The sequence below is a fragment of the Phodopus roborovskii genome, unplaced genomic scaffold (assembly GCF_943737965.1).
Source record: "Phodopus roborovskii unplaced genomic scaffold, PHOROB, whole genome shotgun sequence".
Taxonomy (NCBI): Eukaryota; Metazoa; Chordata; class Mammalia; order Rodentia; family Cricetidae; genus Phodopus; species Phodopus roborovskii.
The window spans coordinates 10177917-10204707 of record NW_026126459.1 but is presented as its reverse complement, the minus strand read 5'-3'; the positions used below and the strand labels follow the sequence as shown (position 1 = coordinate 10204707).

Sequence of the window (26791 nt, the reverse complement as noted above, 5' to 3'; positions counted from 1 at the left end):
CAGGTAAGTAAGCCTCTATGACCCAGAGTCTAGGCTTAGGATAAGAATGCTGTCACATGGGGTGCTCAGTATGTGTGAGCTGCTGGCCTCTGCTTCGTGTCATATACATTAAATGGGCTCCAGGGTGGGGCTGTTCTTCTGGCCCAGCTAGGACTTGCAGCTGAGCAAACCCAATTCCATGAGATATAGCACTGCCTCTTTTGGGTCTGGAAGGCCATAAAGGCATGGACAGGGCCCACTTCCCTTCATGGGCTGTGGGGTGGGACATCATCCACTGCCTGTTGTTAACGTTGGCACAGCACAGTTGCAGTTTCTGGTGCCCACATTCTAGGTTTGGTTTGCTGGCAGTGTCTACTTTTAGTCTGCTTGTTTTTGCTGGCAGGTGGCTTCCCCAGCTGGCCAGCTCTATGGAGTGAGTATTGCATCACCCCTGTGAAGTGTGTAGCTACTTTTGTGTAGGCTTATCCAGAACCATCTGATAGTAGTCCAACAGACCTGTCCTCTCTAGCACTGGCTGTGAGGGACCAGTTGATAGGCTGTCCTAGAAAGTACTCTGCACACTTCCCCTTTCCTGGCACTCTCCACCTCCACATGAATACGAAAACAAGTTTGCAAACTCTAGTTTAGGAGGAAGAGGGGAAGGGAGAACCAAGATGCCTCCTCCCTACCTCACCCCCACCCCTGTTTTCAACCCCCAAAGAATTAGGCCTACTTCTTAGAGTTAAGGTGAGCTTGAAGTCTGTGGGGTCCGGAGAGCAGGCTATAAGCAGTTCATGGCACATTGAATTCACTTAGCCAGTGGCACTTCCAATCTGCCACTCCCCCAGGTGTGTCTGGACACACCTGAATTGCCTGGGTAGGGACCCATGGGCAAAGGATTGTGCAAAAAACAGATTGTAGGACCTGTGAGAGGCTGGCAGCCCTGGAACTCCAGGACAGCCCTTAGGGACACTGGGCACCCATCTGGGTATTTCATTTATTCCTCATTCTCTCCTCCTTTAGACATGAGAACTGGAAGATATGAGTTGCTTGTTCCCTCCCTAGGTGCCTGGTGCACAATAGAAGCAGGCTCTGAATCCAGGCACACACTCTTTCTGGGGCCTGTGTCATGGTTGCTCTCTGCCAAGTGCCCAGAAACAGAGATAAGAACTCAATCCTGGGAGCAGGAGATAGGTACTGGAGGAAGCTGATCCAGCAAGGGCTTCTCCAGACCACAGCCTAAGCGGAAGTGGGGCAGACTAAAAACAGGAAATGTGGGGGGTGGGGAGGCCTTCCCTAAGTGGGTCACTAGTTGAACTTGAGGCAGCCTGGAGTGATGTCTGGGCTTCTCGTGGCTGCGATAAGGCACACTATCAATTCCACATTTGTTCTTTCATAGTACTTGCTGTGTGTCTGTGTGTGTGGAGGGCTCAAGAATGGCACTAGGACCACTGCCTAGGCTCCACCTTTGTGGGGAGAACCTCTCTTATCTTCTACCAGTCTCTACCAGCCTCCAGTTGGGTGCCCCAAAGCTGGCAGTGAGTTCATGGGCAAGTCACAGCTGTCTTTGCCTACATCCTCACCGTCCCCCACCCCCACACACCGTGGGTCAAGAATGAGCAAGCTCACAAAAATAGGTCATGGGACTGAGGGTATAGCTCAACTGTGGAGTGTTTGTCTAGCAGACACCAAGCCCTAGGATGTGTCACCAGCATCCCCTTGCAAAAAACATGTGATGATTTAATAAAACCTTGAGTCTGGAGACATGGCTCAGTAGTTAGAGCATGTACTGCTCTTGCAGGGGACCTAAGTTTGATTCCCAGAACCCACATCAGGGTAGCTCACAACCACCTTTAACTACAGCTCCAGGGGGATCTAATGCTTCTAGCTTCAGTGGGCACCTGTACTCATCTGCACTTAACTCTCTCACACACAGACATAATTTTAAAATAAAAATAAATCTTCCTTTAAAAAATCTAGAAAGCGGAAAGACTACTTTAGTATTATACATACAAAGTGCTTAATGCTTGGTGTGATTGTGTATGCAAATATGCGCAAAAGGAAAACTAGGGAAATAGCTATAGGCTGTTTTCCATATTATCTTGCTGCCTTGAAACATGGCTTTTTATTTTAAAGAACAGCCTCACTGAGATTTGCTTCTCCTGCAATAAAACCCTCATATTTTAAGGGCGCCGTTCCATGTGTTTTGATAACTCTGCACCTGTGTAAACATAGCCAAGATAGGGTGTAGGAACCACAGCCCAGAACCTCTCCCTGCCCCTATGCAGTTCTGGGGTAGATCTCAGCCCAGCTGTCTCCAAGGGACAGGTTTCACTCTGCAAGTGGTTCACAGAAACACAGCCACACAGTCTAACTCTGTACCTGACAGGTCCATCTCTTCCTACTGGATTTATTTATTTACTTATTGGTTAATCAAGACAGGGTTTCTCTGTGTAATAGTCCTGGCTGTCCTGGAGCTCATTTTATGGACAAGACTGGCCTTGAACTCCCAGAGATCCTCCTGCCTCTGCATCCTGAGTGCTGGGATTAAAGGCATATGACACCATCACCTGGCTCCTTACTAGTTTTAAACACCATGTGACTGTAATTAATTCTTTTTGGCTTAAATCCTATTTGTGTGTGTGTGTGTGTGTGTGTGTGTGTGTGTGTGTGTGCGCACACATGCGTGCACACATGTAGTTTACACATTGATGCCTTCTTGGACTTGTTTTCATTCTAGGATCCTTTGGGGACATCTGCTTTCCCTTTTTCTTGTGTGCAACTTAAAAGGAGAAAGCAGGATCCAACTAGATCAAGATGAAGGACTGCCACGTATGCTTTTTATTTGTTGTGTTTTATTATCTGAAAAGTTACTACTACACCTTTGTTGTTGCTGTTTTGAGATTGGGTCTTCCTTTACAGACCAGCCTGATCTACGTAGCTCAGGCTGACCTCACACTTGAAACAATCCACCTACCTCAGCCTCCCAAATGCTAGAATCACAGGCATGAACCACACTCAAATACCTTTGTAAATGATTAGTGGGAGAAAGTTTCCTAAAGTCAGTCAGGGGAGTTACAGATAAGCAAATGGCATTCCTAGCCTACATGGAAACAGGAAAGGCTAACCTATGTGACTACATGAAAATTGTGAGACAACTGTAAGATGTTGGGCAGTGGTGGTGCATGCCTTTAATCCCAGCATTCAGGAGGCAAAGGCAGACAGATCTCTGTGAGTTGGTCTACAGAGCTCATTCCAGGACAGTCAGAGCTGTTACACAGAGAAACTCTTTCATGAGAAACCAAAAACAAAACCAAACTAAGAAAAACTCTTAAGCATCTATGAAAATCAAAGTCAGGTTCTATAATCCTAGTACTTGAGAGGAAGGGATGACCACCAGGACCAACTTGGACTATTCAGTGAGTTCCTGTTTCAAACAAAACAAAACTGGTAGGAAAATGGAACCAGGCACGGAATCACACACTTATAATCCCAGCACTTGAGAGATGAAGGCAAGAGGACATAAGTTCAAAGCCATCCTGGGTTATATAGTGAGACTTTGTCTCTAAAAATATTGAAAGACATAGATGGAAGAATACATGATGGAAGGCTAGGTGGCAGATTATGGATAAGTAAATGGTAGAAAGATAGATTGATGGTAGATAATTGATAGACATATCAATAAAAAGATACTGATAATTGGCTGATAAGTTATTGAAAAACAGGTAAAATAATAGATTATTGGTAGGTAGGTAGGTAGATGATAAATAAATAGAAGATAAATTTATAGATGATTGACAGATAGATGCCATTCATGGACATAGACCCCAGAGTGGAGGCCAAGCACCCGAGTGGATGCCACAGGGATGCTGTCCCCAGCCTGTGGATGGGAAGGTGGAGCTGCAGAGGGGCTTCAGGAACCCACTGGGGGGGGGGGACAAAGTTGAAAGACCTAAGCAGTAACTGCTCTGCTGTTTTGGGAAAGCATTTTTCTTTGGCTTAGCATCTATTTCTTTCTTTCTTTTTTTTCTTTCTTGGTGCTGAAGGTGGAACCTAGGGCCTCACACATGCTAAGTGCCTGCTTTGCTAATGAACTGCACTCCATTCCATACCCTAAATTCCATTTTTGGTCATGTATCCTACAGAAACCAAACATTAGTTCGCAGGCCACTTCTTATTCTTGAAGATACAATGTCTGTGTTTGTTGAGACCTTGCTGATATTTTTTTCTTTACACTTCCCCAACCTTTCCGCATCCTTGTCAACCCTCTCTCTTCTCTCTGGCAATTTTATTAGCATAGCTCCTTTTGTTCTTTTCATTGGTAGCTGCTACCTGTCCAGTGCTTCTGTCTAGACCTGTCCCTAAGGTGTTAGCTTGAGGGCCTCATCTTGATCTTGTTCTCCATTTTCAACCCTTGTAGGGCTTGAAGGACATGGTGGGCCACACTCTAAGTGGCTAGGCCCTGGCAACTTTTTTCTGTGGATCCCCATAGTGTAGCCTCCATGCTGCCGGCCACAGGAAAGAGCTGTCTCTGTCCTCTCTTAAGATTTGGTTCCAACTGCCAAACTAGAGACAGCCCACATCTCACACAACACAGAGGCTGCTCCTGTAGGTGCTCTCTGTGTGTCCGCTCTCTCCAGTCTCAGACCTCCTCTCCGTCTCACTCTTGTGGCCACTGACTGGTTCAGATAGCTGCTGCCTACAAGTTTATTGCCCTCTGAACTCTGACCTCTGACCTTGGCCTAAGATACTTTCCATTCTGTTCTCTGTTTCCTCCCATGGGGACAGTCCTGTGATGGATGAATCCCAGGCATCAGGAAACTTGAAAAGACAATTCTGCCAATTTATTCCTTCCTGCAGGTCAGTGCTGTGGATGTCTGATGTCCCTCTGTGGAAACACAGCTGCCCACCTTCCAAGGTCCTTTGTGGTCTCCTTCCTTAGGGCAGGTTCTTGTCAGAGTCCTCTTTCACCTGCCTCCTCAGTATCCTTGCTCAGCAGTGGGGTCAGACTTCAGGCCCTCCCTCTTCCAGGAAGACTTTGGCCCCTGGCTCAATCCCTCATCAGGATGGGTGATGTAGAAGTTGTAGGGGTGCGGTTGTAGAGGTCCAGACCTCTTTGTCAGGTCAAACAACCCTTTCACAGGGATCGCGTATCAGATATCTTGCATATCACATATTTACATTACGATTCATAACAGTAGTAAAATTACAGTTATGAAATAGCAACAAAATGAGTTTATGATTGTGGCGGTGGGGGGTGCATCCCAACACGAGGAACTGTCTTAAAGGGTCACAGCATTAGGAAGGTTGAGAACCACTGCTCTAAAGGAATGTGCAGTGGAAGCCAGCTGGGTGTGAGGAGCCTGAAGAGTTTGTGCAAACCCCAGCATGAAGTGCTGCCTGTGAGGTGTCGACCCAACAGGGCTGTGCAGACTTCATGCATGTCCCTTTATGAGATCAGAAGCAACAGAAATGGTCAATTTGCATAAAGCCCATGATACGAACATTTCCTCTTGATAATCTGCACAGGAAATAACTGGCAATCATGCCAGTCAATGTCGGAAACAGTCTCTTTCCAGATCAGTCCAGTGACCATGGGAGACCTTTGGACTGGAAGTTTCTCACTTGACCGAGGCTGGGGGACAGCAGCTTCTGCTGGTGTTTCAGTGACTCTTGAGATATGACAGGTCTCATTACTCCTCAAACAGTCGTAAGCTTGTGATCACTCTGACTGGGTTTCATGGTTAACTTTTGGCAATCTAAAATAAGTCAACAAGTGGGCGTGGCATTCTCTGCTATGACCCCACTCTCTGAGGCCTTTAAAAGGAGAGGCTTGAAAGTGCCCGGCCACTTAGACCTCCTGTGAGACCCTGCCTCAAATAAAGTGTGTCTTTAAAGCAAGGGTTGTCCAAAATGGACTAACAAGTTTCTTTGGCTTCATGGGCCATCCAGTTACCTCCTCGGCACTGTTTTTTTGAGTGTATAAGCTGCTACAGACTCTATATCAACAAAGGGTCATGGCTGTGTGCTAACAAAGCTTTATTTACAAAGGCAGCCAGCAGCCAATCCCCGGCCTAAATAATTTTTTAACAAAGAGGAACTAACAGTGTGTTGTCTTTAAAAGCAGTGAAACAATTCAACCTAAAAAAAAAAAAAAAAAAAAGTCAACAACTGATGCCTGGAAAAATTGCTGCTACTTGGGGAACATGTTCTCTTGGGGCTCCCTTCCAGTTGAGTCAGGCTAGACTCAGCCCCTCTGAGGAACGCCACCTGTAGCAGTGGAGCCTTAGGCCCCCTAAACACCTCTCCAACCAGTTTGGTTATAGATACTTAAACCAGCCAATGTTTTCGATTAAGGCATGAGGGCCAACAGAGCCAGTCTTCCCTGGTCTGCCCCTGGTGCAGGAGGGAGCGAAACAATGTCACCCCTCCTCATAAGTTCCTAATAATAAACCAAAGTCCACTCTACCAAAATCCACCCTGGAGAACCAATGAGTCTGTTGGGCTTACTTAGAAAGCATAGGTGAAAGGTTATAGGCAGGAGTGTGGGTGATCCCCCAAAGCAGCCATTCTGGAAGCATGGATGATGATGGCTCCCTCCCCCTTCTCCTTGCCTTCCTCTTGCCTTCCACAGCCCTGTGCACTCTAGCCTCACCCCAGAACCACCCCATGTACCACCAGTTGCAATTAGGGCAAAATTGTATATAAATGGCTGGAATCTTGGAGGGGGGTTCTCCAGTGACCCTCCCTCACCCTCTCCTTCTCTAAGTGTCAATAGTTCACAGGGCTTCAAGGATAGATTCTTGCCAGCAGGCACAGCTAATATCATAATGGTGGCTGTTTTTCTGGGAGGGCTGGGATAGCGCTGTATAGCACAGAGTCTCTTTGGGCAGGTAGATATTTGAGGTATATTTGGGGTCTCCTGGTTAGACGGATAGTTTTATTAGACTAGGAAGTAGACATACTCCCTGCTGGACTGACAATTAGAGAGAGGGGCCATGGCTAGGTCATAAAAGTGGAGAATTTCCAAGATGGTTAGCTTCTTCCTCACCCTCCTGACTTGAAACCAAAGTCTGGCAGCTTAAAACAAAACAAAACAAAACAAAACAAAACAAAACTGCTTATGAACTGGCTCAACAAGTTCAAGGCCTGCTTAGGACTTGTCACGTGATAGTTCTGGGCCAGTCAACCAGCATGACTTTCTTCAAACTAATCAAGCCTAAAGTAGGGAAGGAAAACCCTTCTGAGAAGAGACTGGGTCCTTTCCTCATTGTATTCGTGTGTGTGTGTGTGTGTGTGTGTGTGTGTTACATGTGTGTGTCTCCTCACCCCCAATAATTACCCACCTACCACTGCTGATTCTGTCTAGGGTGCTTGAGGTTTCTCTGCTACCCTTCAAAATTTTCCTACCTTTTAATTCTTTAAGTGGCAAAAAAAATTGAACCCGATCAAGACCCCCAGATTATATCTGTTTTGGTATATGTTTTGATAGCTCCCAGGAAGGATGTATTCCACCACCTTTAGAGGAGTGTCATTGAAGCTTGAAGGCAACATTGAATCCTGCACAAGGCTGTCTGTTTCCCAGTCCACTGTTCTGTCTGTCGTTATGTGTGGGGACAGTTGGAATTCATTCATTTCACCCATCAGTTCTGCCTGTTTCCACCTAACATATTCTGCAGCTACCTTTTAATGCACACACGGAGACTTGCCACACCTTGCTTTTGTACAATGGGCCTTCCATCTCTGGAAAACTTCTTTTGTTTGAAGTCTATCTGGTATTAGCATGCTTTATTTTGATGAGTGATTATGAGTGTTTCTAGCTTCACTTCTAATGTGCTTACATCTTGAAGCACAGTACAGCTGGCTTGGTTTGAAAAGGAGGCCTGGGCTTCTCAGTGGGGTGTGGTGGTGGTTCTTATTCAAGGCTCTGTCCTGAGAGGACATCTGCCCTGTTTTTTGTTTTTTGTTTTCTTTTTTCTTTTTTTGAGACAGGGTTTCTCTGTGTAACCAACCACCATGGCTGTCCTGGAACTCTGTACAGTAGGCTGGCCTCGAACTCAGAGTGCCTCCCGAGTGCTGGGCTTAAAGGTGTGTGCCAACACATGGTGATGTGTTGATGTTCTTGTCTGTGCACACTGGCGCTTCCGACAGTGGTTTCTTCCACTCCAGACCAGAGCTCTGTGGTGTAAAAGGAAACCCAGGGTCCCTCTCCTGCCCTCAAACTCCAGGCAGCTGCCTTGCCCCTTTGCCTCTCTGAGTCTTCTTATGTGGGTCTTGAATCTGATATCCAAGAGGGAAGAGCAAGGAAAGGTACATCCAGTCCATTCCAGGAGTCAGGCCTGTGTTTTCAGAATAGACTGTTCCTACTGACCCATTTCCTGGGCCCGCCTCCCCCATTGCTCCACATTCTGTCACTGAGCCCAGCTCATAGTTTGAAGCTTCAGACAAGAAGGTTTTTTTTCTCCCAGTTCTGTATTGGCTCTCTCCTGAAAGCTTCCCTCTGTGCAGCTACTCAAAGACTTCAGGCGTGCCTCAGCAGGTGTGAAGCCCACAGTCACCTCAGAGCTTCCATGTAATGACTCCTGTGTCTGGTTCCCTTTGTTGTCAGGTCTCTGGATGATGCCACAGGCAGAGTTTGCATCAGGATGGAAAAGCCCAGCAGGAAGGGAACAGACAGATTGCCCACTCTCAAACGATAATTGTTACTCAGAGAGTCCAGGCCCATATGGTATTTCTGCATTCCCTGGTGCCCATGTGCTGAGCACTTACCTATGGTTTTAATGAAGGTCAGGTATTCACATGGCAAATGCTACAGAGTGGTCCATTGCCAGGGAAATTTGACTCCTATTTAATTGCAGGACAATGAGACATATTCCCCATCCAGCTTTCTTGGGCACCCTTGTTGCTCAGGTGCCTATACAGACTGGGTGCATATAGGCCAAGGTGCTTGGAGCCACTTCATACCTATTTTCCATGGGGATGTAGCCTTGGCCTTTGCATGACCTGTGCTAGAGGGCACTAAGGGCATGACTCTCTTGTCCCAACTCCTCTTCTCCCTTTCATCTCAGATTTCAAGTTTTTAGAGAGCTATGTGCAGCAATTGTGACCTTGATGATAAACTTCTCATCCTCATGCCTCCAATTTCTAGGCTGGAATTGTAAGTGTGTGCCATCGTGCCCAGTTTCTTATCTTGATCTCTATCCACTGGGTTTCCTGGGTGGCCATGGGAGAGATGACTGAGTGGCATATTCCCATTATCTTGATTTGTCTGATATGTGTGGGCTTACATGCATGTGTACCTAGGTTACTGGTGAACCTTGCTGCCCTTGAGGCATGTGGGAAATCTATGGGCATCCTGGAGCCTCTGGTGTCCCAGCTGACTGGCTGGCAGCTGACACTGCTTTCTCTCACAACTCACTGACCATAGTGCACACAAACAACAGAACAAGCAAGTGCTAGAAGCTGGTGCCTGTGTGCTTGGTCTGTGAGGCTATGCAATGATTACAAATACTGCAGCAGGCTGTGGAGAAGACACTGGCAAACTCCCCCATGACAAGAACCAGCAGGCCAGCCTCCCCAGCCAAGGGCAACTGATTACTCTGGAATGTGATGGCCTTCATTGCAGGGTGAGCTGCACACCCACATGAGTCACCCTGGCATGAAGAACGGGGCAGGAGGATTTGTCTGTTGTCAGCAAAAGTGCTTGGAGTTTTAGCCAAGATTCACTTACAGATTTGCAGTCCAAGTTTGGGAAGGTTTATCAAACAGGAACAATGTTGAATTTATGACATTGTCCTATTTGAACCACTATTGTTTTTGTTTTGTTTTGTTTTTGAGACAGGGTTTCTCTGTGTAGCCTTGGCTTTCCTGGAACTCACTGTGTACACAAGACTGGCTTCGAACTCGCAGAGATCCCAGAGTGCTGGGATTAAAGACGTGTACCACCACTGCCCGGCTTCTTTTGTTTTTTAATTAATTTAATTCTTTTACTTTATGTGCATTGGTGTTGTGCCATGGGTGTTGGGTCCACTGGAACTGGAATTATAGGGAGTTGTGAGCTGCTGTGTGGGTGCTAGGACTTGAACCTGGGTCCTCTAGAAGAGCAGTCAGTGCTCTTAACCACTGAGCCATCTCTCCAGCCTCCCTCCCAATATTTTTTTAAAAATGTGGATTGTTTTATTGTCAGAAGATGAACGGTAAACAGAAACTACATACAGAGATGTATTCAGGTTTAGCTCTGCTGTCTGGGAATGAGAAAGGGCCTAGCTGGTGTCGCAGGTAGTGAGTTGCTCCTTTGTGGTGTGGAAGAGACAGGCAGGAAAGGGACAGAACAGCTCTGGGACTGGAACAGACCATTCTATCATCTCTGAGCTGAACTTCAAACATGGGGAAACTCTTTAAAATATGGTTTTGTTAGATGTGCCAGACCTGGTAAGATAGCCCAGCTTGATGTGTTTTCTAGAATAGTATCCTTGTAAACAAAGCCTACATCTTTCCAAGGCAGAGACCAGATCTTCAAGCCATTTGCTGTTCTCCCCAAATGGAGTAGTGTTTTTGAAAACAAAGACTGTGCATGTTTGTGTGGAGAATCAGGAGTGTGTGCCTGTCTGTGTGCATGTGAGGGTAGCGTGTGTATGAAGGTACATGTGCATGTGTAGAGGCCAGGGGTTGACATCAAGCATCTCACTCCACCTTTTCTTTAATTAAAAATTTATGTGTTTATTTTATTTTATGTGCATGAGTATCTCGACTGGATGTATATTATGTGCATCGTGGGTTCCTGATGCCTACAGAGGCCAGAAGATGGTGTCAGATCTCCTGTAACTGTAGTTATAGAAAGTTTTGAGCTGCCATGTGGGTGCTGGGAATTGAACCCATATCCTCTGCAAGAACAGCCAATGTTCTTTTTTTTTTTTTTTTCCTTAAGATTTATTTATTTATTATGTATACAGTGTTCTGCCTGCAGGCCAGAAGAGGGCACCAGATCTCATTACAGATGGTTGTGGTCTACCATGTGGTTGCTGGGAATTGAACTCAGGTCCTCTGGAAGAGCAGCCTGTGTTCTTAACCTCAGCCATCTCTCCAGCTCCCCATTTTATTTTTTGAGACAGGGTCTCTTCCTGGGACCTGGAACTAGATTGGCTGGCCAGTGAACTCTGTGGGGGGGGTCTTCCAGCCTCTACCCACACACCCCAAGCCCTAGGTTTACAAGGATGTGCCACATAGCTGGCTTTTTAAGTAAGTGCTGTGGAATTGAACTTGACCCCTTACGCTTGCACAGCAAGCACTTTTATCTACTGAACTGTCTCCTCAGTCCCCTTGAAGACAGTCTTCCTCACCATGCTTGTGAGTTGTTTTGCAGTTCATGTCACTGGGGTGGTGAGAAGCTGGAGATGTGGCGGGCTCATGAGGCAAAGATGTCCGGAAGGGGCCCCTGGGAGGAGGTGCCAGAGCTCACTTGGCCTGCAGTGGAGGTGGGAGGCACTGGAACCTCTTAGATCCTGAAAGAAAATGGTGTTCCATAGATTTCTCAAAAGACAGTGCCAGAAGCTGAAACTTGCTTGAATGAAATAGTGAATTCTAAGTGCTTGTGTTCCCATGTCATCTGCAAGGAGGTGATACTGAGGGGTGGACCTCATTACTTTGGCTAGGCCCTCTGGTCAAGTGTGTGGAATGATTTGAAAACCATTGCTGGTAATAAGGAGTCCAAGGCTGGACCCAGGATTGGCCAGGCTGATGGGGTTACGTCCAGAGTTCCAAATAGGGTAGGCAAGGACTCTTGTGAGTGCTTGCTTCATCGGGGTAGTCTTTGGGCACTGGGGTTAAAGTGAAATGGCCCTGAAGCCATAACAGGTTGGGGCCCTACTTTCATATTCTCAAGACTACAGTACCATGAACAGGGCCACTTCTCAGAATGGTGGGGGCACTGGGAATAGCACTGTGTGTCCCCAGGTCAGGTGAATGACCAGCACAGTGGATGGCAGGCTTGGCTGGGCATTGTGGTACCTAGGTGGGGACAGATGGGAACTGCTTAATGGGGGTTTGGGTTTGGTCCTGATGACTGTGGACCAGAGCATCTGTCATCCAATTTGTGTCTTGGACACTCCTGCTCTAAGGCTGGCTCTTTGTTTGTCTGTGGGACCCTAGAAAGGCATTAAATGTCCTTTGTAATGATGGAGGACACTTGGCTCACAGTTATAGCAGGCCCTTACTTTATAAAGGGAAGGGGACTCATTTCATGCCTGTCAACCACTGTTCTTCTGTGATCAGAAGACCCTGGAGTAACACTTTCAGCGCAGAAGCTGCCTGGCAAGCTCCGAGTGCGGACAGGGAGGCCCAAGAGTATTGACAGCTGTGGGTGCATCCCAGCTGCTGCCTAGACAGCACAGAACTCCATCCTTGGGCCAGATGAGCTATGCCTAGCCCTGGCTTTCTCATTCCTTCCCCTTCGTAGTAAAAGATCCCCAGCCTGTTGCCAGGGTCACCATTGCACAGGCCTGCGGGCTGCCTCATCTGGGAAAACTGCACTTCACATCTCAGGTCTCTGTGGACTTACTAACCTTGCTGGCAGTGTATGAGGACACCTAACAGAGAAATATTAGCACTCCATAGGAACAGGAAGGGCCCAGAATCCCCACTTCTTAGTTATTTGCCAATGTTCCCCACTCATTCTCAGTTACTGTGGCTGATGTCGTCAAGTGTCCACAAGGCCATCCAGGTGTGTGGACACCTCTCCATACGCTCTAGACTGCATAGCAGAGCACTTGTTGGAGGGGCATTCTGCCCTGAAAGGACCAGCTGCTATCTCTTCCAGTGCCTCTGTGCTCCCTCTTCTCTCGGTAGTCCCCACTGACCTCTGTGACTGACAGTATCAGTTTCCTGTAACATGACATTGTGTACAGAGGTGGCCTTGCCTGCTACACAGGGATGCAAGAGGCAAAGTCCCACAGCTAGTCCAGCTTTCTGATAGGAAGTCACCTGCCATTGAACTTTCCTTTTGTGATTGACAGTGCCTTACCCCTTAACCTCCTTCAGCTCCGCCCAGTCCCCATCAGGGTGATGCTACTGTCTCATAGGCCCTATATGACATTCCCGTCCCTGAATCCCTCTGTTGCTGCATTCCTCCCCCTCTGCCCCCACACTCCTTGTCCCTACTGTAGCTCTCTGTAGCTACTTGCCTTACCACAAGACCGCCCCAGCCCCTCCCTGTGGGGCCTGAGTCCCTCCTGACAACTCATGTGACTTACCCTAGTTCTTTACCCAGTCCACCCTTGGGTTATGCTCGTGGGTATCTGAGCCATGCTGTTTTTAGAGCTTTGTTCCTACCAAGGGACAGTGCCAGTATCACAGTAACTATGGTGTGGCTTGTGTGCCGACACAGCCATGGAATGTATGTGGGTTGCGTGGCTTTGTGGTGCCCCTGGTACAGCATGGCCTCTGGGGTCTGGCCAGCACAGCATGTGACACCTTAGGACAGTGCCCTCTTCTTCCTTGGGTTCCCCAAGCCTCCCTCTGAATCCTCTGAATGTGTTTTGTCTATTTGTTTGTGTTTTTATTTCTTTGGTTTTTTGAGACAGGGCTTCTCAGTGGCTTTGGAGGCTGTCTTGGAACACACTCTGTAGACCAGTCTGGCCTCGAACTCACAGAACACCTGTCTCTTCCTCCCAAGTGCTAGGATTAAAGGCATGTGCCACCACTGCCTGGCTCACGGACACTCTTTTAAGTGAGTTGTCCAGTGGGTCACTGATGCGTTTTATTTTATGATGTAATATATGAGTGTTACCTGCCTCTCAGTCCTCTGAATATCTTACTTATCTCAGTCCTCTGAATATTGGAAGCTTATCTAACTCCACTATTGTGCTTAGCAGTTGTGACATCTGTCATCTGTTTCTTTTCTTTTGGTTTGGCTTTTTGAGACAGGGTTTCTCTGTAGTTTTGGAGCCTATCCTGGGACTCTGCAGATCAGGCTGACTTCAAACTCACAGAGATCCACTTGTCTCTGCTGGGATTAAAAGTGTGTGCCACCACTTCCTGGCATGTCACCTTTTTCTGATGGATGATCACCATTGTGATGTAGAGGCTCGGAGAGATGCTTGAAGCCTGAGACTCAAGGTACAGGCTGTTTTATCAAAGGGCCACTGCCTTGCCACTGTTCTATCCCGGCTGCTGGGCACCTGTTGAGAACCTGGGAGGTGACCCATACCTCCTAGTGTTGCAGAAGGTAGACAGGTGGGTGTTGCAGGTGGATCCAGGGAATTGAGTGCAAGGTCATAAGTGGTGCAAGATTTGGAGGGCACTCCATAAGGGCCAAGTCAACACCTGCAGAAATGCAGGTGGCTAAGCTATGAAAGAAGGGAAGGGCATTGTGGGAGAACTGGCTGCTGATTGCAAAGCTACTTGCTGTGTAGGTGTACAAATATCCACCACTAGGGCTCCCCTGAACAGCACTCACCTGTGCAGGTGTGGTGAGTCCCTCTGTGTGTGTGTGTGTGTGTGTGTGTGTGTGTGTGTGTGTGTGTGTGTGTGTGTGGTGGGGCAGGGAGCCAGGGAGGGGAGAATCAGAAGCTGAATTTTGGAGACACAATGATGAAAAACTGGGAATCCCAGGAGGCAGCTGCCTGAGGAGAGCTGAGGGTGGCCCCAGACCCAGGCTGGCACAGCAGCCTCTGCACAGCACTAGGCTGGATTCTGCTCAGCTCAGCCCCTCCCCAGTGTGTGTACCTCTGGGGATTCTAGAGGCATGACTACAATCCTTTCACAGCTCAGATTGTACCTCCCCAGGTTCTGATGACCCAATTTCCACGGCAACAGCTTGAAGACTAACACAGAAGGATCACAGGCAATACACGGCATGGTTCACTAATGTAGCCACTGCAGAGATGCAGGATCTTGTTAGCCAGATGACAGGGTTCAGAGCCACCTGAGGGAGCTAGCAGGCAATGTTCATCCATGCAAAAATACACTGTGATTCATAGAGAAGCATTCTGGAGTCCAGCCTGTGTTCAAAGAGGACGTTACTGTCTGTGATCTTCTCTACTTTACTGACCACACCACCTCAGCCCACAGCTTCTGTCAAAAACCTATTATTTCCCATGGCTGTGTGCCCAGCCCAGAACTTCCTTTTGATCCAAGCCAAATAATTGCAGCATGCTTCAAGCAAGTTTGGGTCAGTCTGCCTCTCTCTGGGCTACTGGTTTAGAGAGATTGTTTGGCACCAGGCTTGCTGAAGCAGAGCTGTGATGCCAGCACTCAGGAAGCTGAGACAGGAGGGTTGAGAGTCCATGGCTGACCTGGAATACATAGTGAGACCTTACTTATGTCAAAACAACAGAATCAAACCTAAAGGTTGTCTGGAGTTGTCATCCTCTTGGCCGCCCTTCCTAACACTGAGAAGCTTTAATACAGTTCCACATGTTGTGGTGACCCCCCCAACCATAAAATTATTTTGTTGTTACCTTATAACTGTAATTTTGCTACGGTTATAAATTGTAATGTAAATATCTTCTATATAAGTTATCTGATATGTGACCCCAAAGCGGTTGAGACCCACAGGTGAGAACCATTGCTCTGTCTGGGCCCATCCATGTCATCCTGTCTTCCTGTATCCAATCAGATCCCAGCCTGTGTGGAACCCTTCCCCACAGGCTGGAAGCCCACTCTCTCATACTTGGTGGCCCTGTATTATATATCACCCATCCCACTTGGGTTTCTAAGCCAGTTTCTACCCATCAGAACAGAGTATATGTCCAGAGTACATGTCACACACAGTAGTGCAGTGGCTGACTCCGAGAGATCAGCACTTAAATGACTGAGGAGGCCCCTCAGCACCTGTGGCTTAAATGGCTGAGCAGACCCTGTGAAGTCACACCTGTACCTATCCTCTGATGACATCAAGCTTCCTCTTGCTGCTTAGCTGGGAGTGACATGACATCTAACCTGCCTTCCTTTTTGTGGGGAGAGGGGTGTTCGGGACAGGGTGTGTAACCACCCTAGCTGTCCTGAAACTCTCTGTGGATCAGGCTGGCCTCGAACTCAGAGATCTGCCTTCCTCTGCTTCTGCTTCCCAAGTGCTGGGACTAAAGGTGTGCACCACTAGCTCCTTTTTTTTCTTTTAACATTTACATTTTATTTATGGGAGGGGACTGGTACCATGGTGTACTTGTGGTTGTCAGAGGACAACTTGTAGAAGTTGGTTTTCTCCTTCCATCCATGCAGATCCCAGGGATCCAACTCAGGTCTTCAAGCTTGGAGGCAGGCTCTTTGGCCTGCCGAGCCATCTCACCAGCTTTAGCCTTCCTTTCTGTTTGGGGGGTCTTATGCGAGTAGGAATGAGTGTCTGCTGCCTTTGGAGCCGGGGGTCACTGTGTCACTCTGATGAGTCCTAGGATCTAAGTGTGGTTTCTCTGCAGATGTCTGCTCCGTGCCAGTGTCCGAGATCATTGCTGTTGAGGAAACAGATGTTAATGAGAAACAGTCCTCTAGTGGTCGATGGCAGAAAATGGAAAACCCGTTCGCATTCACAGGTGAGGGAGCTCAGTCCTTCCAGGCCCACCTTTAGCTCCATGTACACTACAAAGAAGGGTACTTATCAGGTCAATGATTGGCTTATCTTCATAGACTCTTCTTTTGAAGATGTATTTATTTATCATGTATATAGTGTTCTGTCTGCATGTATCCCTGCAGGCCAGAAGAGAGCGCCATATCTCATCACAGGTGGTTGCTGACAGCTGTATGGTTACTGAGAATTGAACTCAGTATCTCTGGCAGAGCAGCCACTGCTCTTAACCTCTGAGCCATCTCTGCAGCCCATAGACTCTTCCTAATAGTAATTACTCAACATCTACTGGAATGTAAAGTGATTTCCATGTGTTGCTAAAACTTTCCCTCCTCCAAAGGTCCTAAGGACAAATATAGGCAACTTAGCACCCTGGGGAACCAATGACTTTATTGAGCTTTCTTTCAGAATGTAGGTGAGGGGTTACTTACAGGGGTGTGGGTGCCTTTCCCCCAGTAGGTTGTACTTAGAAAACCTCACCCAGAAAAGGTGTGAACTTCCCTATAGCTATGTAGACTGAGCCCCAGCTTTAGTCTCCCAGCCTCTATATATTCTAGTCCTGCCCCTGGCCTCATGCCACGCTGCCCAGGTGGTAGAGTGCAGCTGGATCCTGAGGTGAGAATCTCTTGCTCTAGTGTGAGCCTCCACGAGGTAAACTCTCGACCAGCCCAGCTGGGATGACCTTTTACAGCTGAACTCCCAGCACTCTTGCAGTGAGATGACAGATGTAGACAAGAGACAGCTTATGGCGCTCCTTAAGTACAGCTCCATAGTACAGCCTATGAGGTCTCACTTCCATAGCTGCAAACCCTGCTAACCCGTGTTGGTTTCTGTGCAGTCCATTGTGTGAAGAGAGCAAGCCATCACCGCTGGAAGTGGGCACAGGCGACCTTCTGGAGTGCCGACGAGCAGCTGTGTCACCTGTGGCTGCAAACCCTCCGTGAGCTGCTGGAGAGCCTGAGTACGTGCACGAGCTTTCGGATTTGTTGCCAAGCAGCACAGCTGTGCTGGCACGCAGGACTCAGTGACCTGATCCAGGTGGACGTGATGGATCCCTTTGATTTGTTTTTATATTTACTACTTAGAGGGCCACAGTGGAGCAGTAGAAGTGTGTAGACCCCTCAGCTGGAGTCCTGGCCCAGCCCCTGCTTGTGATCAGTGAGCCTGGAGGCAAATCCTTTAGGCCCCAAAGCCTCAGTTCCTCTATAACTGGAGTGGATGTAAATGCATTCCAGGTGCAAGGGAGACTTGGACAGGATATGGAGGCACCGCCTCTTTCCTTCTGGGTGTGTAGCTTCTGAAATGCAGCAGAGTGTGCAGTGCCTGGTTAGTGTGTGCTGAGGGACTATTTCTCTATTACCTTGAACATGGCATCCTGTTCTCTGTGCACCTGTAACATTATAACCTCATGCACAAAGGTGACAACTTTTCAATAGATGCTGACTGCAGATAAAACATAGTTAGCCTTTTATCTTTTTTAGGTTAATTTGGCATATGCAGTTTAAAGAAGCAAATTTTAGGGCTAGTGAGATGGCTCAGTGGGTAAAGGCACTTACCTCCAACACACAGGACCTGAGCTCAACCCCAGGACCTATGTGGTGGAAGGGAGAGAACCAAACCCTTTTTGAGTGTATGAACTCATGAGCACATGCACAAACACACACCAAATAAAGGAATAAAAAGTGAAACAAAAACAAATCAAAAGTGAATTATAAAAGACCAGCATGGTGACGCATGTCTTCGATCCCAGCATTTGGGAGGGAGGCAGGGGGATTTCAAGTTCCAGACTGGTCTGGACTGTACAGTGAGACTGTCTCAAAGCACTGAGAGAGAGGGAGAGAGAGAGAGAGAGAGAGAGAGAGAGAGAGAGAGAGAGAGAGAGAGAGAATGAGTGGCCACTCACCACCAAGCCTGACAACTTCACTTCCATCTCCAGAACCTATAAACCAGAGACAGCTAATTCCTTTACATTGTCTCATACCATCTCCACACATACATAATATAATAAAAGAGGGAGGGTAGAGGAGAGAGAAAGACAGAGACAATTATAAGGTATTTAAAACTCTTCAACTCCCAGGACTATTCCTTAAAGTGCATCTCTCGATTACTGGAGGGTGGTTAGAACTGGTTTTCTGAACTCTCTTTTTCCCTGGTACTGAAGTTCCCCACCTGCTGTCCTTTTAAAGATTACTCCAAGTTTCTAGACCTTCTGTTGCCAGCTCTGTCCCTTGGCTACTACTATCCATGCTGCCTCAGTTTCTCCTGCTTTCTCTTTCTCCTCCCACCCACCCCACTCCCTGCTTGCCCCGCCTCCCACCAAGTCACATTTCCCATGAGGCTGAGTCATTAGTCATGCTTGGTCCTCCAGGCTCAGACTCCCATGGAATACTGAAGTTTTTTTTTTTCACTATAGCTCACAGAAAACTTCCATGGCCATGAAACAGCACATGAGTCTCTATTCTCAGCCACTCTAGTTTTACCTGTGTGTGTGTGTGTGAGTGTGTGTGTGTCTGTCTGTCTGTCTGACTGACTGTCTATCCCTGTATCTATATGTGTGTTATGGAGGCCAGAGGACAACCCCAAGTGTCATTCCTCAGACATCTTCCAACTTTTTATTTTGAGGCAGTGTCTCTCATTAGCCTGACATTCACCAAATAGGTAGGCTAGGCTGGCCAGTCCCCAGAGGTCCACTTGTCTCCATCTCCTCAGCATTGGGGTTCTGTGTGTGCATGTACCACACCCTAACTTTTGGAAAACTAAACATGGGTTCTGGTGATTGAACTGATCCTGGTACTTGCTTTGAAAGCTCTTTACCGAATGCACCATCTCTCCATATGTTTAATGTATTTTTAAGATTCTTTTTACACTTACTTTACTTTGTGTGTGTGTGAATGTTTTGCCTGCTGTATTCGTGTACACCATGTGCATGCCTGGTGCTCATGGAGGTTAGAAGAAAGTGTCACATCCCCGTGGATTTGGAATTATGGGTGGTTGTGAGCCACCGTGTTAGTGCTAGGGATTGAAGCCAGGTACTCTGCATGAGTGGCAAGTGCTCTAGCCTAATGGGTTATTTCTCCAACCCTAGCCCCTGAATGTATCTCTTAAAAACTTTTAAACTTTTATTTTATGTACATGAGTGCTATGACTCCATTTATGTGTGCACATTTGGCACAGTGCCTGTGGTGGCCGGAAGGGGGTATAGATAGATCCCCTGAAACTGAGTTACATGGGTGCAAGACTGAACCTGAGTTCTCTGCAAAAACAGCAGAAGCTCTTCACTGCTAGCCACCTCCCTGGCCCTGGTTTAATGTTTTATTGGAATAAACCAGAGAAGTGGTTGTGTTCTGAGTGTGTGGGTTTTCACATTAAGCATCTGTAACAGTACGTAGGACTGGTAGGGCAGTCAGTCCCCAGGTCACTGTGACCCTGTTGTTGTTATTATTATTGTTTTTCTGCTTCATAAATTCAAATGGAACAGCATCCGCTCTTTTGTACCTGACTTTGAAATGAACACTGTGAATGCAAAACTTGTCCCTTTATCCTGTGTGGTTGTGGTTGTTCATCCTTAACAGCTGCCCATCATGCATGGCCCAATGATATAGTCACTTCCAGCTGAGGCTCATATTCATGACTTCCTCAGCATAGATAATAGTGTAGAGACTATCCCTGCATGTGTCCCTATGAGCCTATGGCATTTCTCTAGAGTGTGCTGGGACTTCAGATCAGGGTTCTTCCTCACTCTGCAGACCTCGAGGCCTAGCTGGCCTCAAGCTCACAGAGACCCACCTGCCTCTACCTCCCTAGTGCTGGATTTAGAGGCATGTACCACCAACACCCGGGCTGGCCCAGAATCTTTTATGCAGCATAAACAAACACAACACACCTTTAAAAAATAATAGTCTGCAACATAAACAAATGTGACACATCTTCCCATAGCTAAAACAATATTCCACAACACCCAGGCCAGACCTGAGGGAAGGGCTGAAGCCAGACATAGGATGGTCCATCCATCTGACTCATCTGTTTCTCTGTGTGTCTGTCTTCCTCTCCACCTGCTCCTCTATGTATTCCCAGCTTGTTCTGGTTCTCAAAAGCCTTGTCCTTCCCATGGGCAGATGGAGGTAGAGCCGTCCTTGTTCATGCCTCATGAGGCTTGGCTAGGACAGGGGCCTTCCTGCTGCTCCACACATGTGCAAAGCCCCACCCGCATCTCAACAGCTGTAGTCACTTTTCCCCTTTGATGACCGAGAATTCTATAACACCCCCCTCCTCTTTTTAATTTTAATTTAATTTTATTTTATTTAAGGAGGGAATTGGAGCCCCTGGAAAGTGAGTTATAGACAGTTGTGAGCTGCCATGAGGGAGCTGGGAATTGAACCTGAGCTGCCATCTCTCCAGCCCCAGTTGACCAAGAATTCTTTGTCAAAACTTGCTCTTCATGAGCAGCGCACTAATTGAGCTTGGATTTGTTGCGCCCATTGTGATTGACCAATGTGGGTGTTGTTTTGCAGCTTCAAGACCAAAGCACTTGCTGGTATTTATCAACCCTTTCGGAGGGAAAGGTCAGGGCAAGCGCATCTATGAAAAAAAAGTGGCACCTCTGTTCACCCTGGCTTCCATCACCACCGAAATCATCAGTAAGTGTATCGGGCACCGGGGCAAGTATGCAGAGGCCAGAGTCCCATGCCATCACTGGAGGGGACTTTAACCTAGATGATCATGTCAAATTCAGTTCTCAGTTGGAAGATTGTGAAAGAATGAAGTACTTAATATACTTCCCCTACAAAGTACTCACAGGAACAACAAGGAGATTAAAGAACAGAGTTCAAGGGCAGGAAGTCTTTGCAGGAAAAGATACCAGCAGTGGACATCTCAGAATGTCACAGTGTGGATCATTTTGCAAAACATGACTTAACCCCATGTCATAGTACTCTGTCATCAGTGCAATGCTAGTTTCAGAGAGGGAGATGGACATGGTTTATTGCTCCTGCTGGCCTTCAGGGCCTTGGTATGACCCCGTTAGCAAGATACTTAGTGCAGCTGGCCCTGGCTAAAATCCGAGCACTCAGGAGGCTGAAGCAGGAGGACAGCTGGTCACATAGTAAAACTCTGCTTCCATAAAAAGCTAGTTAGCATACCAGAAGAGGGCACCAGACCTCACTATAGATGGTTGTGAGCTACCCTGTGGTTGTAGGGAATTGAACTCAGGACCTCTGGAAGAGCAACCAGTGCTCTTAACCCCTAAGCCATCTCTTCAGCTTCCCCACCTTATCTTTTTACATTCTGGTATATTCCACAAAGCTTAAAGTAACTTGTATATTAAGGAATACATGTAACAGAGGCTGGACTTATTCTAATTGCTGCCAAAGAAATTATTTGTTGGGGCTGGAGATATGGTTCAGTATTCATGAGCACTTGCTGCTCTTGCAGAGGACCAGAGTTCAGTTTCCAGCCTTCACACAACAGCTCACAGCCACCTGTAACATTTGTCTTGAGGAATCCACTGACCTCTTCTGTGGGCACTGCTTTCACATGGTCCTCATACACACATGCAGGCAGACACTCATGCACATGAGTTAAAAATAAATTAGTTGCTGGGCTGGAGAGATGGCTCAGCTGTTAAAGGCTAGGCTCACAACCAAAAACATAAGAGTTCGGTTCCCAGCACCCATGGCTGTCTCTCCAGCCACCTTTTTTGTCCCACGCCCCGCACGGAGGACAGGGACAGCATAAACAAAAACAATTCTAAACGGGGTTGAAAAGATTAAAAAAAAAAAATGTTAAAAATAAATAAATAAATAAATTAGTTGCTGACAAGTGTAAAGAATGGCAGGTCTTGCCTAGTAAAATGGATCCTAAGATGGTTGTTATCCTCTTACTCTTTTGTAAGAGGTTAAGTCTGAGATGGGATTTCCTCTTATAAAATAGCATCTGTTGGCAGTTAGCATACATGGGTTCCATGATGTGAAGATGAATGGTCCCCTGTAATGTTTCCCCCACAGTTACTGAGCATGCCAATCAAGCCAGGGAGACCTTATATGAGATCAACACAGACAGCTATGATGGGTGAGTTACAATTGCTTTCCTCATGGTCACAGACAGTGAGTGCTAGCCAAGACCTACCCTGTGGGAGCTCTTGGGTTGCCCTGGACTGTGAGCATGTTCTTGGCCTTCCCTCCTTGTCATAGGATATGTGTCCTCCACATGCATGCACACATTTCTCCATGCCACTCTGCAATCATCCCCAGCACTGGACAGTGTACCATAAAACCCTGTCCTGCCCACACAACTTGCTACCCTCAGCTTATTTCACTTGGCCCCCTCTGCTCCTATTTTCTGAGTTCCTGAGACTGTGCCCAGGTCTGGAAATTGACAACAGGAACAGTGTTCCCCTCTCATCTGAGGTTCCCTGCTGGGCACTGCAAGGCCACCCTACTGGATCAAGAGGAGAGAAGGACAACATATGTCATCCCCTACCCATGAGGAGCCTCCCAGCAGGAATACTACTATCCTGGGATAGTCATGCCCAGCAAGCCTGAATCTCAATATTCAATGTTTTTTAAACTTTATTCTCTATTTTTTGCAGTGCTGGACATTAAACCCAGGGTGTTTGTGTTAGGCAAGTGCTCTGCCACTGTTGTCCCAGGTCAAACTATACTTTTATTTTTAAAAAATATTTATTGTGTATACAGTATATCCCTGCAGGCCAAAAGAGGCCATCAGATCTTATTACAGATGGTTGTGAGCCACCATGTGGTTGCTGGGAATTGAACTCAGGACTTCTAGAAGAGCAGCCAGTGCTCTTAACCTCTGACTCATCTCTCCAGCATGTTTTTTTTTTTTTAATTATTTTTTATATGTTGATGGTTTGTCTCCATATATGTAAGTGTGTGTACCATGTGTGTGCCTGTTCCATGGAAGGCAGAACAGGGGATCAGATTCCCTGGAACTGGAGCTATAGACAATTGTGAGCTGCCATGTGGGTGCTGGGAATCAAACCCAAGTCCTCTGGAAGAGCAGTACCTCTGAGCCGTCTCCTTAGCCCCCAAACCATAGGTTTTCAATGATGGCTGATAGTGGTTAGGTACACACACACACACACGCACACACGCACGCACGCACGCACGCACGCACGCACGCACGCACGCACGCACGCACGCACGCGCTCTGCTTTGAATCCACCAAAATGCTACATCTTTAGCAGGGAAGCCAGGGTCTGTGAAGGATCTTATTGTTTGGAAAAGCCGAACAGGCAGGCTGGTGGGACCTCATCAAATAGGGAGTGGTCAAGGTGCCATTTCCAGGCGCCCAGCACTTGAGGCACCCAGCTGCTGCAAACAGAAGACTTGTGGGCTTGACATTGCTGTGCTCCTCCTGCAGCATCGTGTGTGTCGGCGGGGATGGCATGTTCAGCGAGGTGCTGCATGGGGTGATCGGGAGAACACAGCAAAGCGCTGGCATCGACCCCAATCACCCCAGAGCCGTGCTGGTGCCCAGTACCCTCAGGATTGGCATCATCCCTGCAGGTATGGCACGCATATGGCTTTCTCTTTATTGTTGTCATTAGGAGGGGGTCTCCATGCACAGCCTCAGGGCACATCCAGTCCTATGGTCATAACCCCACCACATCATTAGTAAAGGTTCCTTAGGATTAGGGCTTCAAGTGGGGGCAGGGATATCATTCCTGGTCCACCCTTCATGTAAATTGTGATTCTGCAATCAGGAGGCAGAGAAAAGAGGGTCAGGAGTTCAAGCTCACCCTCTGTTACATTCGGCCTAGATGATACTAGACCCTGTTTTGTTGTTTTTGTTTTTTTTTTTAAGTGATTTTTCTTTTTTCTTTTCTTTCTTTCTTTTTTTTTTTTTTTTTTTTTTGTTTTGTTTTGTTTTGTTTTTCAAGAAAGGGTTTCTCTGTGTAACAGTTCTATCTGTCCTGGAACTTGCTTTGTACTGGCCTTGAACTTACTGAGCCCAGCCTACTTCTGCCTCCTGAGTGGTGGGATTAAAGGCATGCACCACCACTGCCCAGCCAAAAAAGTAACTTTTATAAGTAGTTTCTCACAACTCCACTCCTTTCCATGAGAAATTACAAAAAGTAGAAAGAACACAACTGTGCATCTAGAAAGGATCCTTATCTCAGTGCTCTGAGAGCCTAGCCGCACACAAGATAGTTCCTGCCAACATCTGGGGTCCAGTGAGGCTGCTAGCATGGAGTCAGGAGGTCCCTGGCTCCTGAGGACAGGTGGTTGGGGTGGCTGTCTGGAAGAAGTGGCTTCTAACTGACCTAAGAGCTGGGATTTGGGGCTGGTGTGGGCTAGAGGAACCTGACCAGGAGTCCTGGGAGCTCAGGACGGGACAGAAATAGGCAAGCAGTGGCAGAACCCAGGACAGAACTTGGCCCACTTTGGGAGGAAGGTGGGGGGAGGAGGCTAGGCTGTGTCCTGAGGGTGTCCATCTGGTTTTCTAGAAAGCTCCTAATTCTTTGAAAGCACAGAGTGACGATCTTGACTTTTACCTTGACTGGCTGAGAGCTCAGGAGATTTGTGAAAGCACACTCCTGGGTGTGTCTGTGGAAGTACTTTGGGGAAAGCTTTGGTGGGACATTTGCTGTGCCTGAGGGAGGAGTTTCATCGGCAGGCTGATTGGCAGGCTTGATGAGCATGCACTAAGATGAAGGCAAATGGGGTGAGAGACCCTGAGGGAAGACAAGTTGGTTTCCTAGCCAAAGATGTAGAGCCCTTACTGTTAGCAAGTCCTTACCAGTCATCCCTTGGCCATCAGAGTGATCTGTGGAACCACAGCAGAGCCCCTGATTCTATGGAAGTTGCCACATGAATAGTGTGTGATGCTATTCAAAGAGGCTCTGGGAACTGACCTCTGCTTAGCAGGGGCTGTGTCCAAAACTTGATCTTTACTGTGCCACCAGGACTTCAGCTGGCTGCTGGCCTGTAGGCTAAGCAGGCAGAGAACTCCCACCATCCAGTGTGTTGGGAATGCCAAGTGGTACTGTGAGCACAGATTATTCTTTTCAACCTGACCCTCAATGCTAAAGACGTGCCTGACCATGTCACTAGGGTGGCAAATGAAAGCCTTGGGAGCCACATGCAGCCTCTTCACAGAGGAACAGCAAGTGGAGTGTGAACCGCCTGTCCTTGGGATGAAATCCGAAGCAAGTGTGACCTCCACTGGATCCAGCTGGTTCAAAAGCCTGATGTTTCTTTCACTTCATTAAAGCACAAAATGAGTTTCTCTGACAGAATACTCTTGGGGTGCTGATTCAGCTCTGACTTCTGCCCAGCTGTTTCAGCCAGGTGACAGCTCCCATGCTGAGTAGCACACAAGTAGATTCTTGCTTGATGCCACAGTGGGGACTGCAGGACAGTGCAGTGGGGATGGGGGTGGTGGACACCTTTGCCCCTCGGCCTGAAGTCAAGGAAAGTTCTGGAGGAATTGATTATTCAGTGCAATCATGATCACCTGGGGCAAGGTGAGGAGCTGGTTAGGCTTTGTAAAGGAGGTGGTGCCAAGGGCTTGGCATATGCAGCTCTCCCCGTTCACCCAGCAGAAGGGATGGGAATGGCCCGGCAGTGCTGGTGCACACTTTTAATCTCCACACTCAGGAGGTAGAGACCAGCTTGGTCTACAGAGCAAGTTCCAAGACAGGTCCCATAGCCTGTCCAGAGAAACCTGTCTTGAAAAACATAACAAAACAACAACAAAAAATCAGTCTCTAGTTCTGGTTACTTCACTAATACTATGGTGAAACACTATCACCAAAGCAGCTTAGGGAGTAAAGGGATTCAGCTTACACTTCCAGGTCACAATCCATCATTAAGGAAAGTCAGGACAGGCACTCACTCAAGCAGGAACTGAAGCAGAAACCACAGGGGCTGCTAACTAGCTTGCTCATTGGCTCATGCTTAGCTAACTTTCTTATACAGCCCAGGCACATCTGCTTAGGGATGGTACCGGCCACAGTGGACTGGGTCCTCCAGGACATGGCCATAGGTCAATCTGATTGGGACAGTCCTTCTTCCCAGGTGACTCTAGGTTTTGTCAAGTTGACAATAAAAACTAAGACCCTCACAGTTCACTTTGTTTGCCATGTACTTCCCCATGGCGGTGCTCTGTGCAGAACTCCTTTGTTTTTAAGGTTTAGGCTGAGCTATGCAGCACTACTGGCAGCTACATAGAGGTAGGTAGGGGCCACCTACCTTCCAGAGCTTTCCAAGGAAGGGAAGAGGCTGTCTGCATTGC

General features: G+C 47.5%; 1 protein-coding gene across 1 annotated transcript in view; it reads left to right on the top strand.

Moving 5' to 3' along the window:
* The window catches only part of Cerk (ceramide kinase), a 40395-nt gene that overhangs the window by 2318 nt on the left and 11286 nt on the right, over nucleotides 1-26791 (top strand). Inside the window, exons 2-6 of the mRNA XM_051189570.1 lie at nucleotides 16389-16502; nucleotides 17373-17495; nucleotides 21046-21171; nucleotides 22537-22600; nucleotides 23915-24060. Of these exons, the coding sequence (XP_051045527.1) occupies nucleotides 16389-16502; nucleotides 17373-17495; nucleotides 21046-21171; nucleotides 22537-22600; nucleotides 23915-24060 (573 nt within the window). The remainder of the gene's footprint in view (nucleotides 1-16388; nucleotides 16503-17372; nucleotides 17496-21045; nucleotides 21172-22536; nucleotides 22601-23914; nucleotides 24061-26791) is intronic.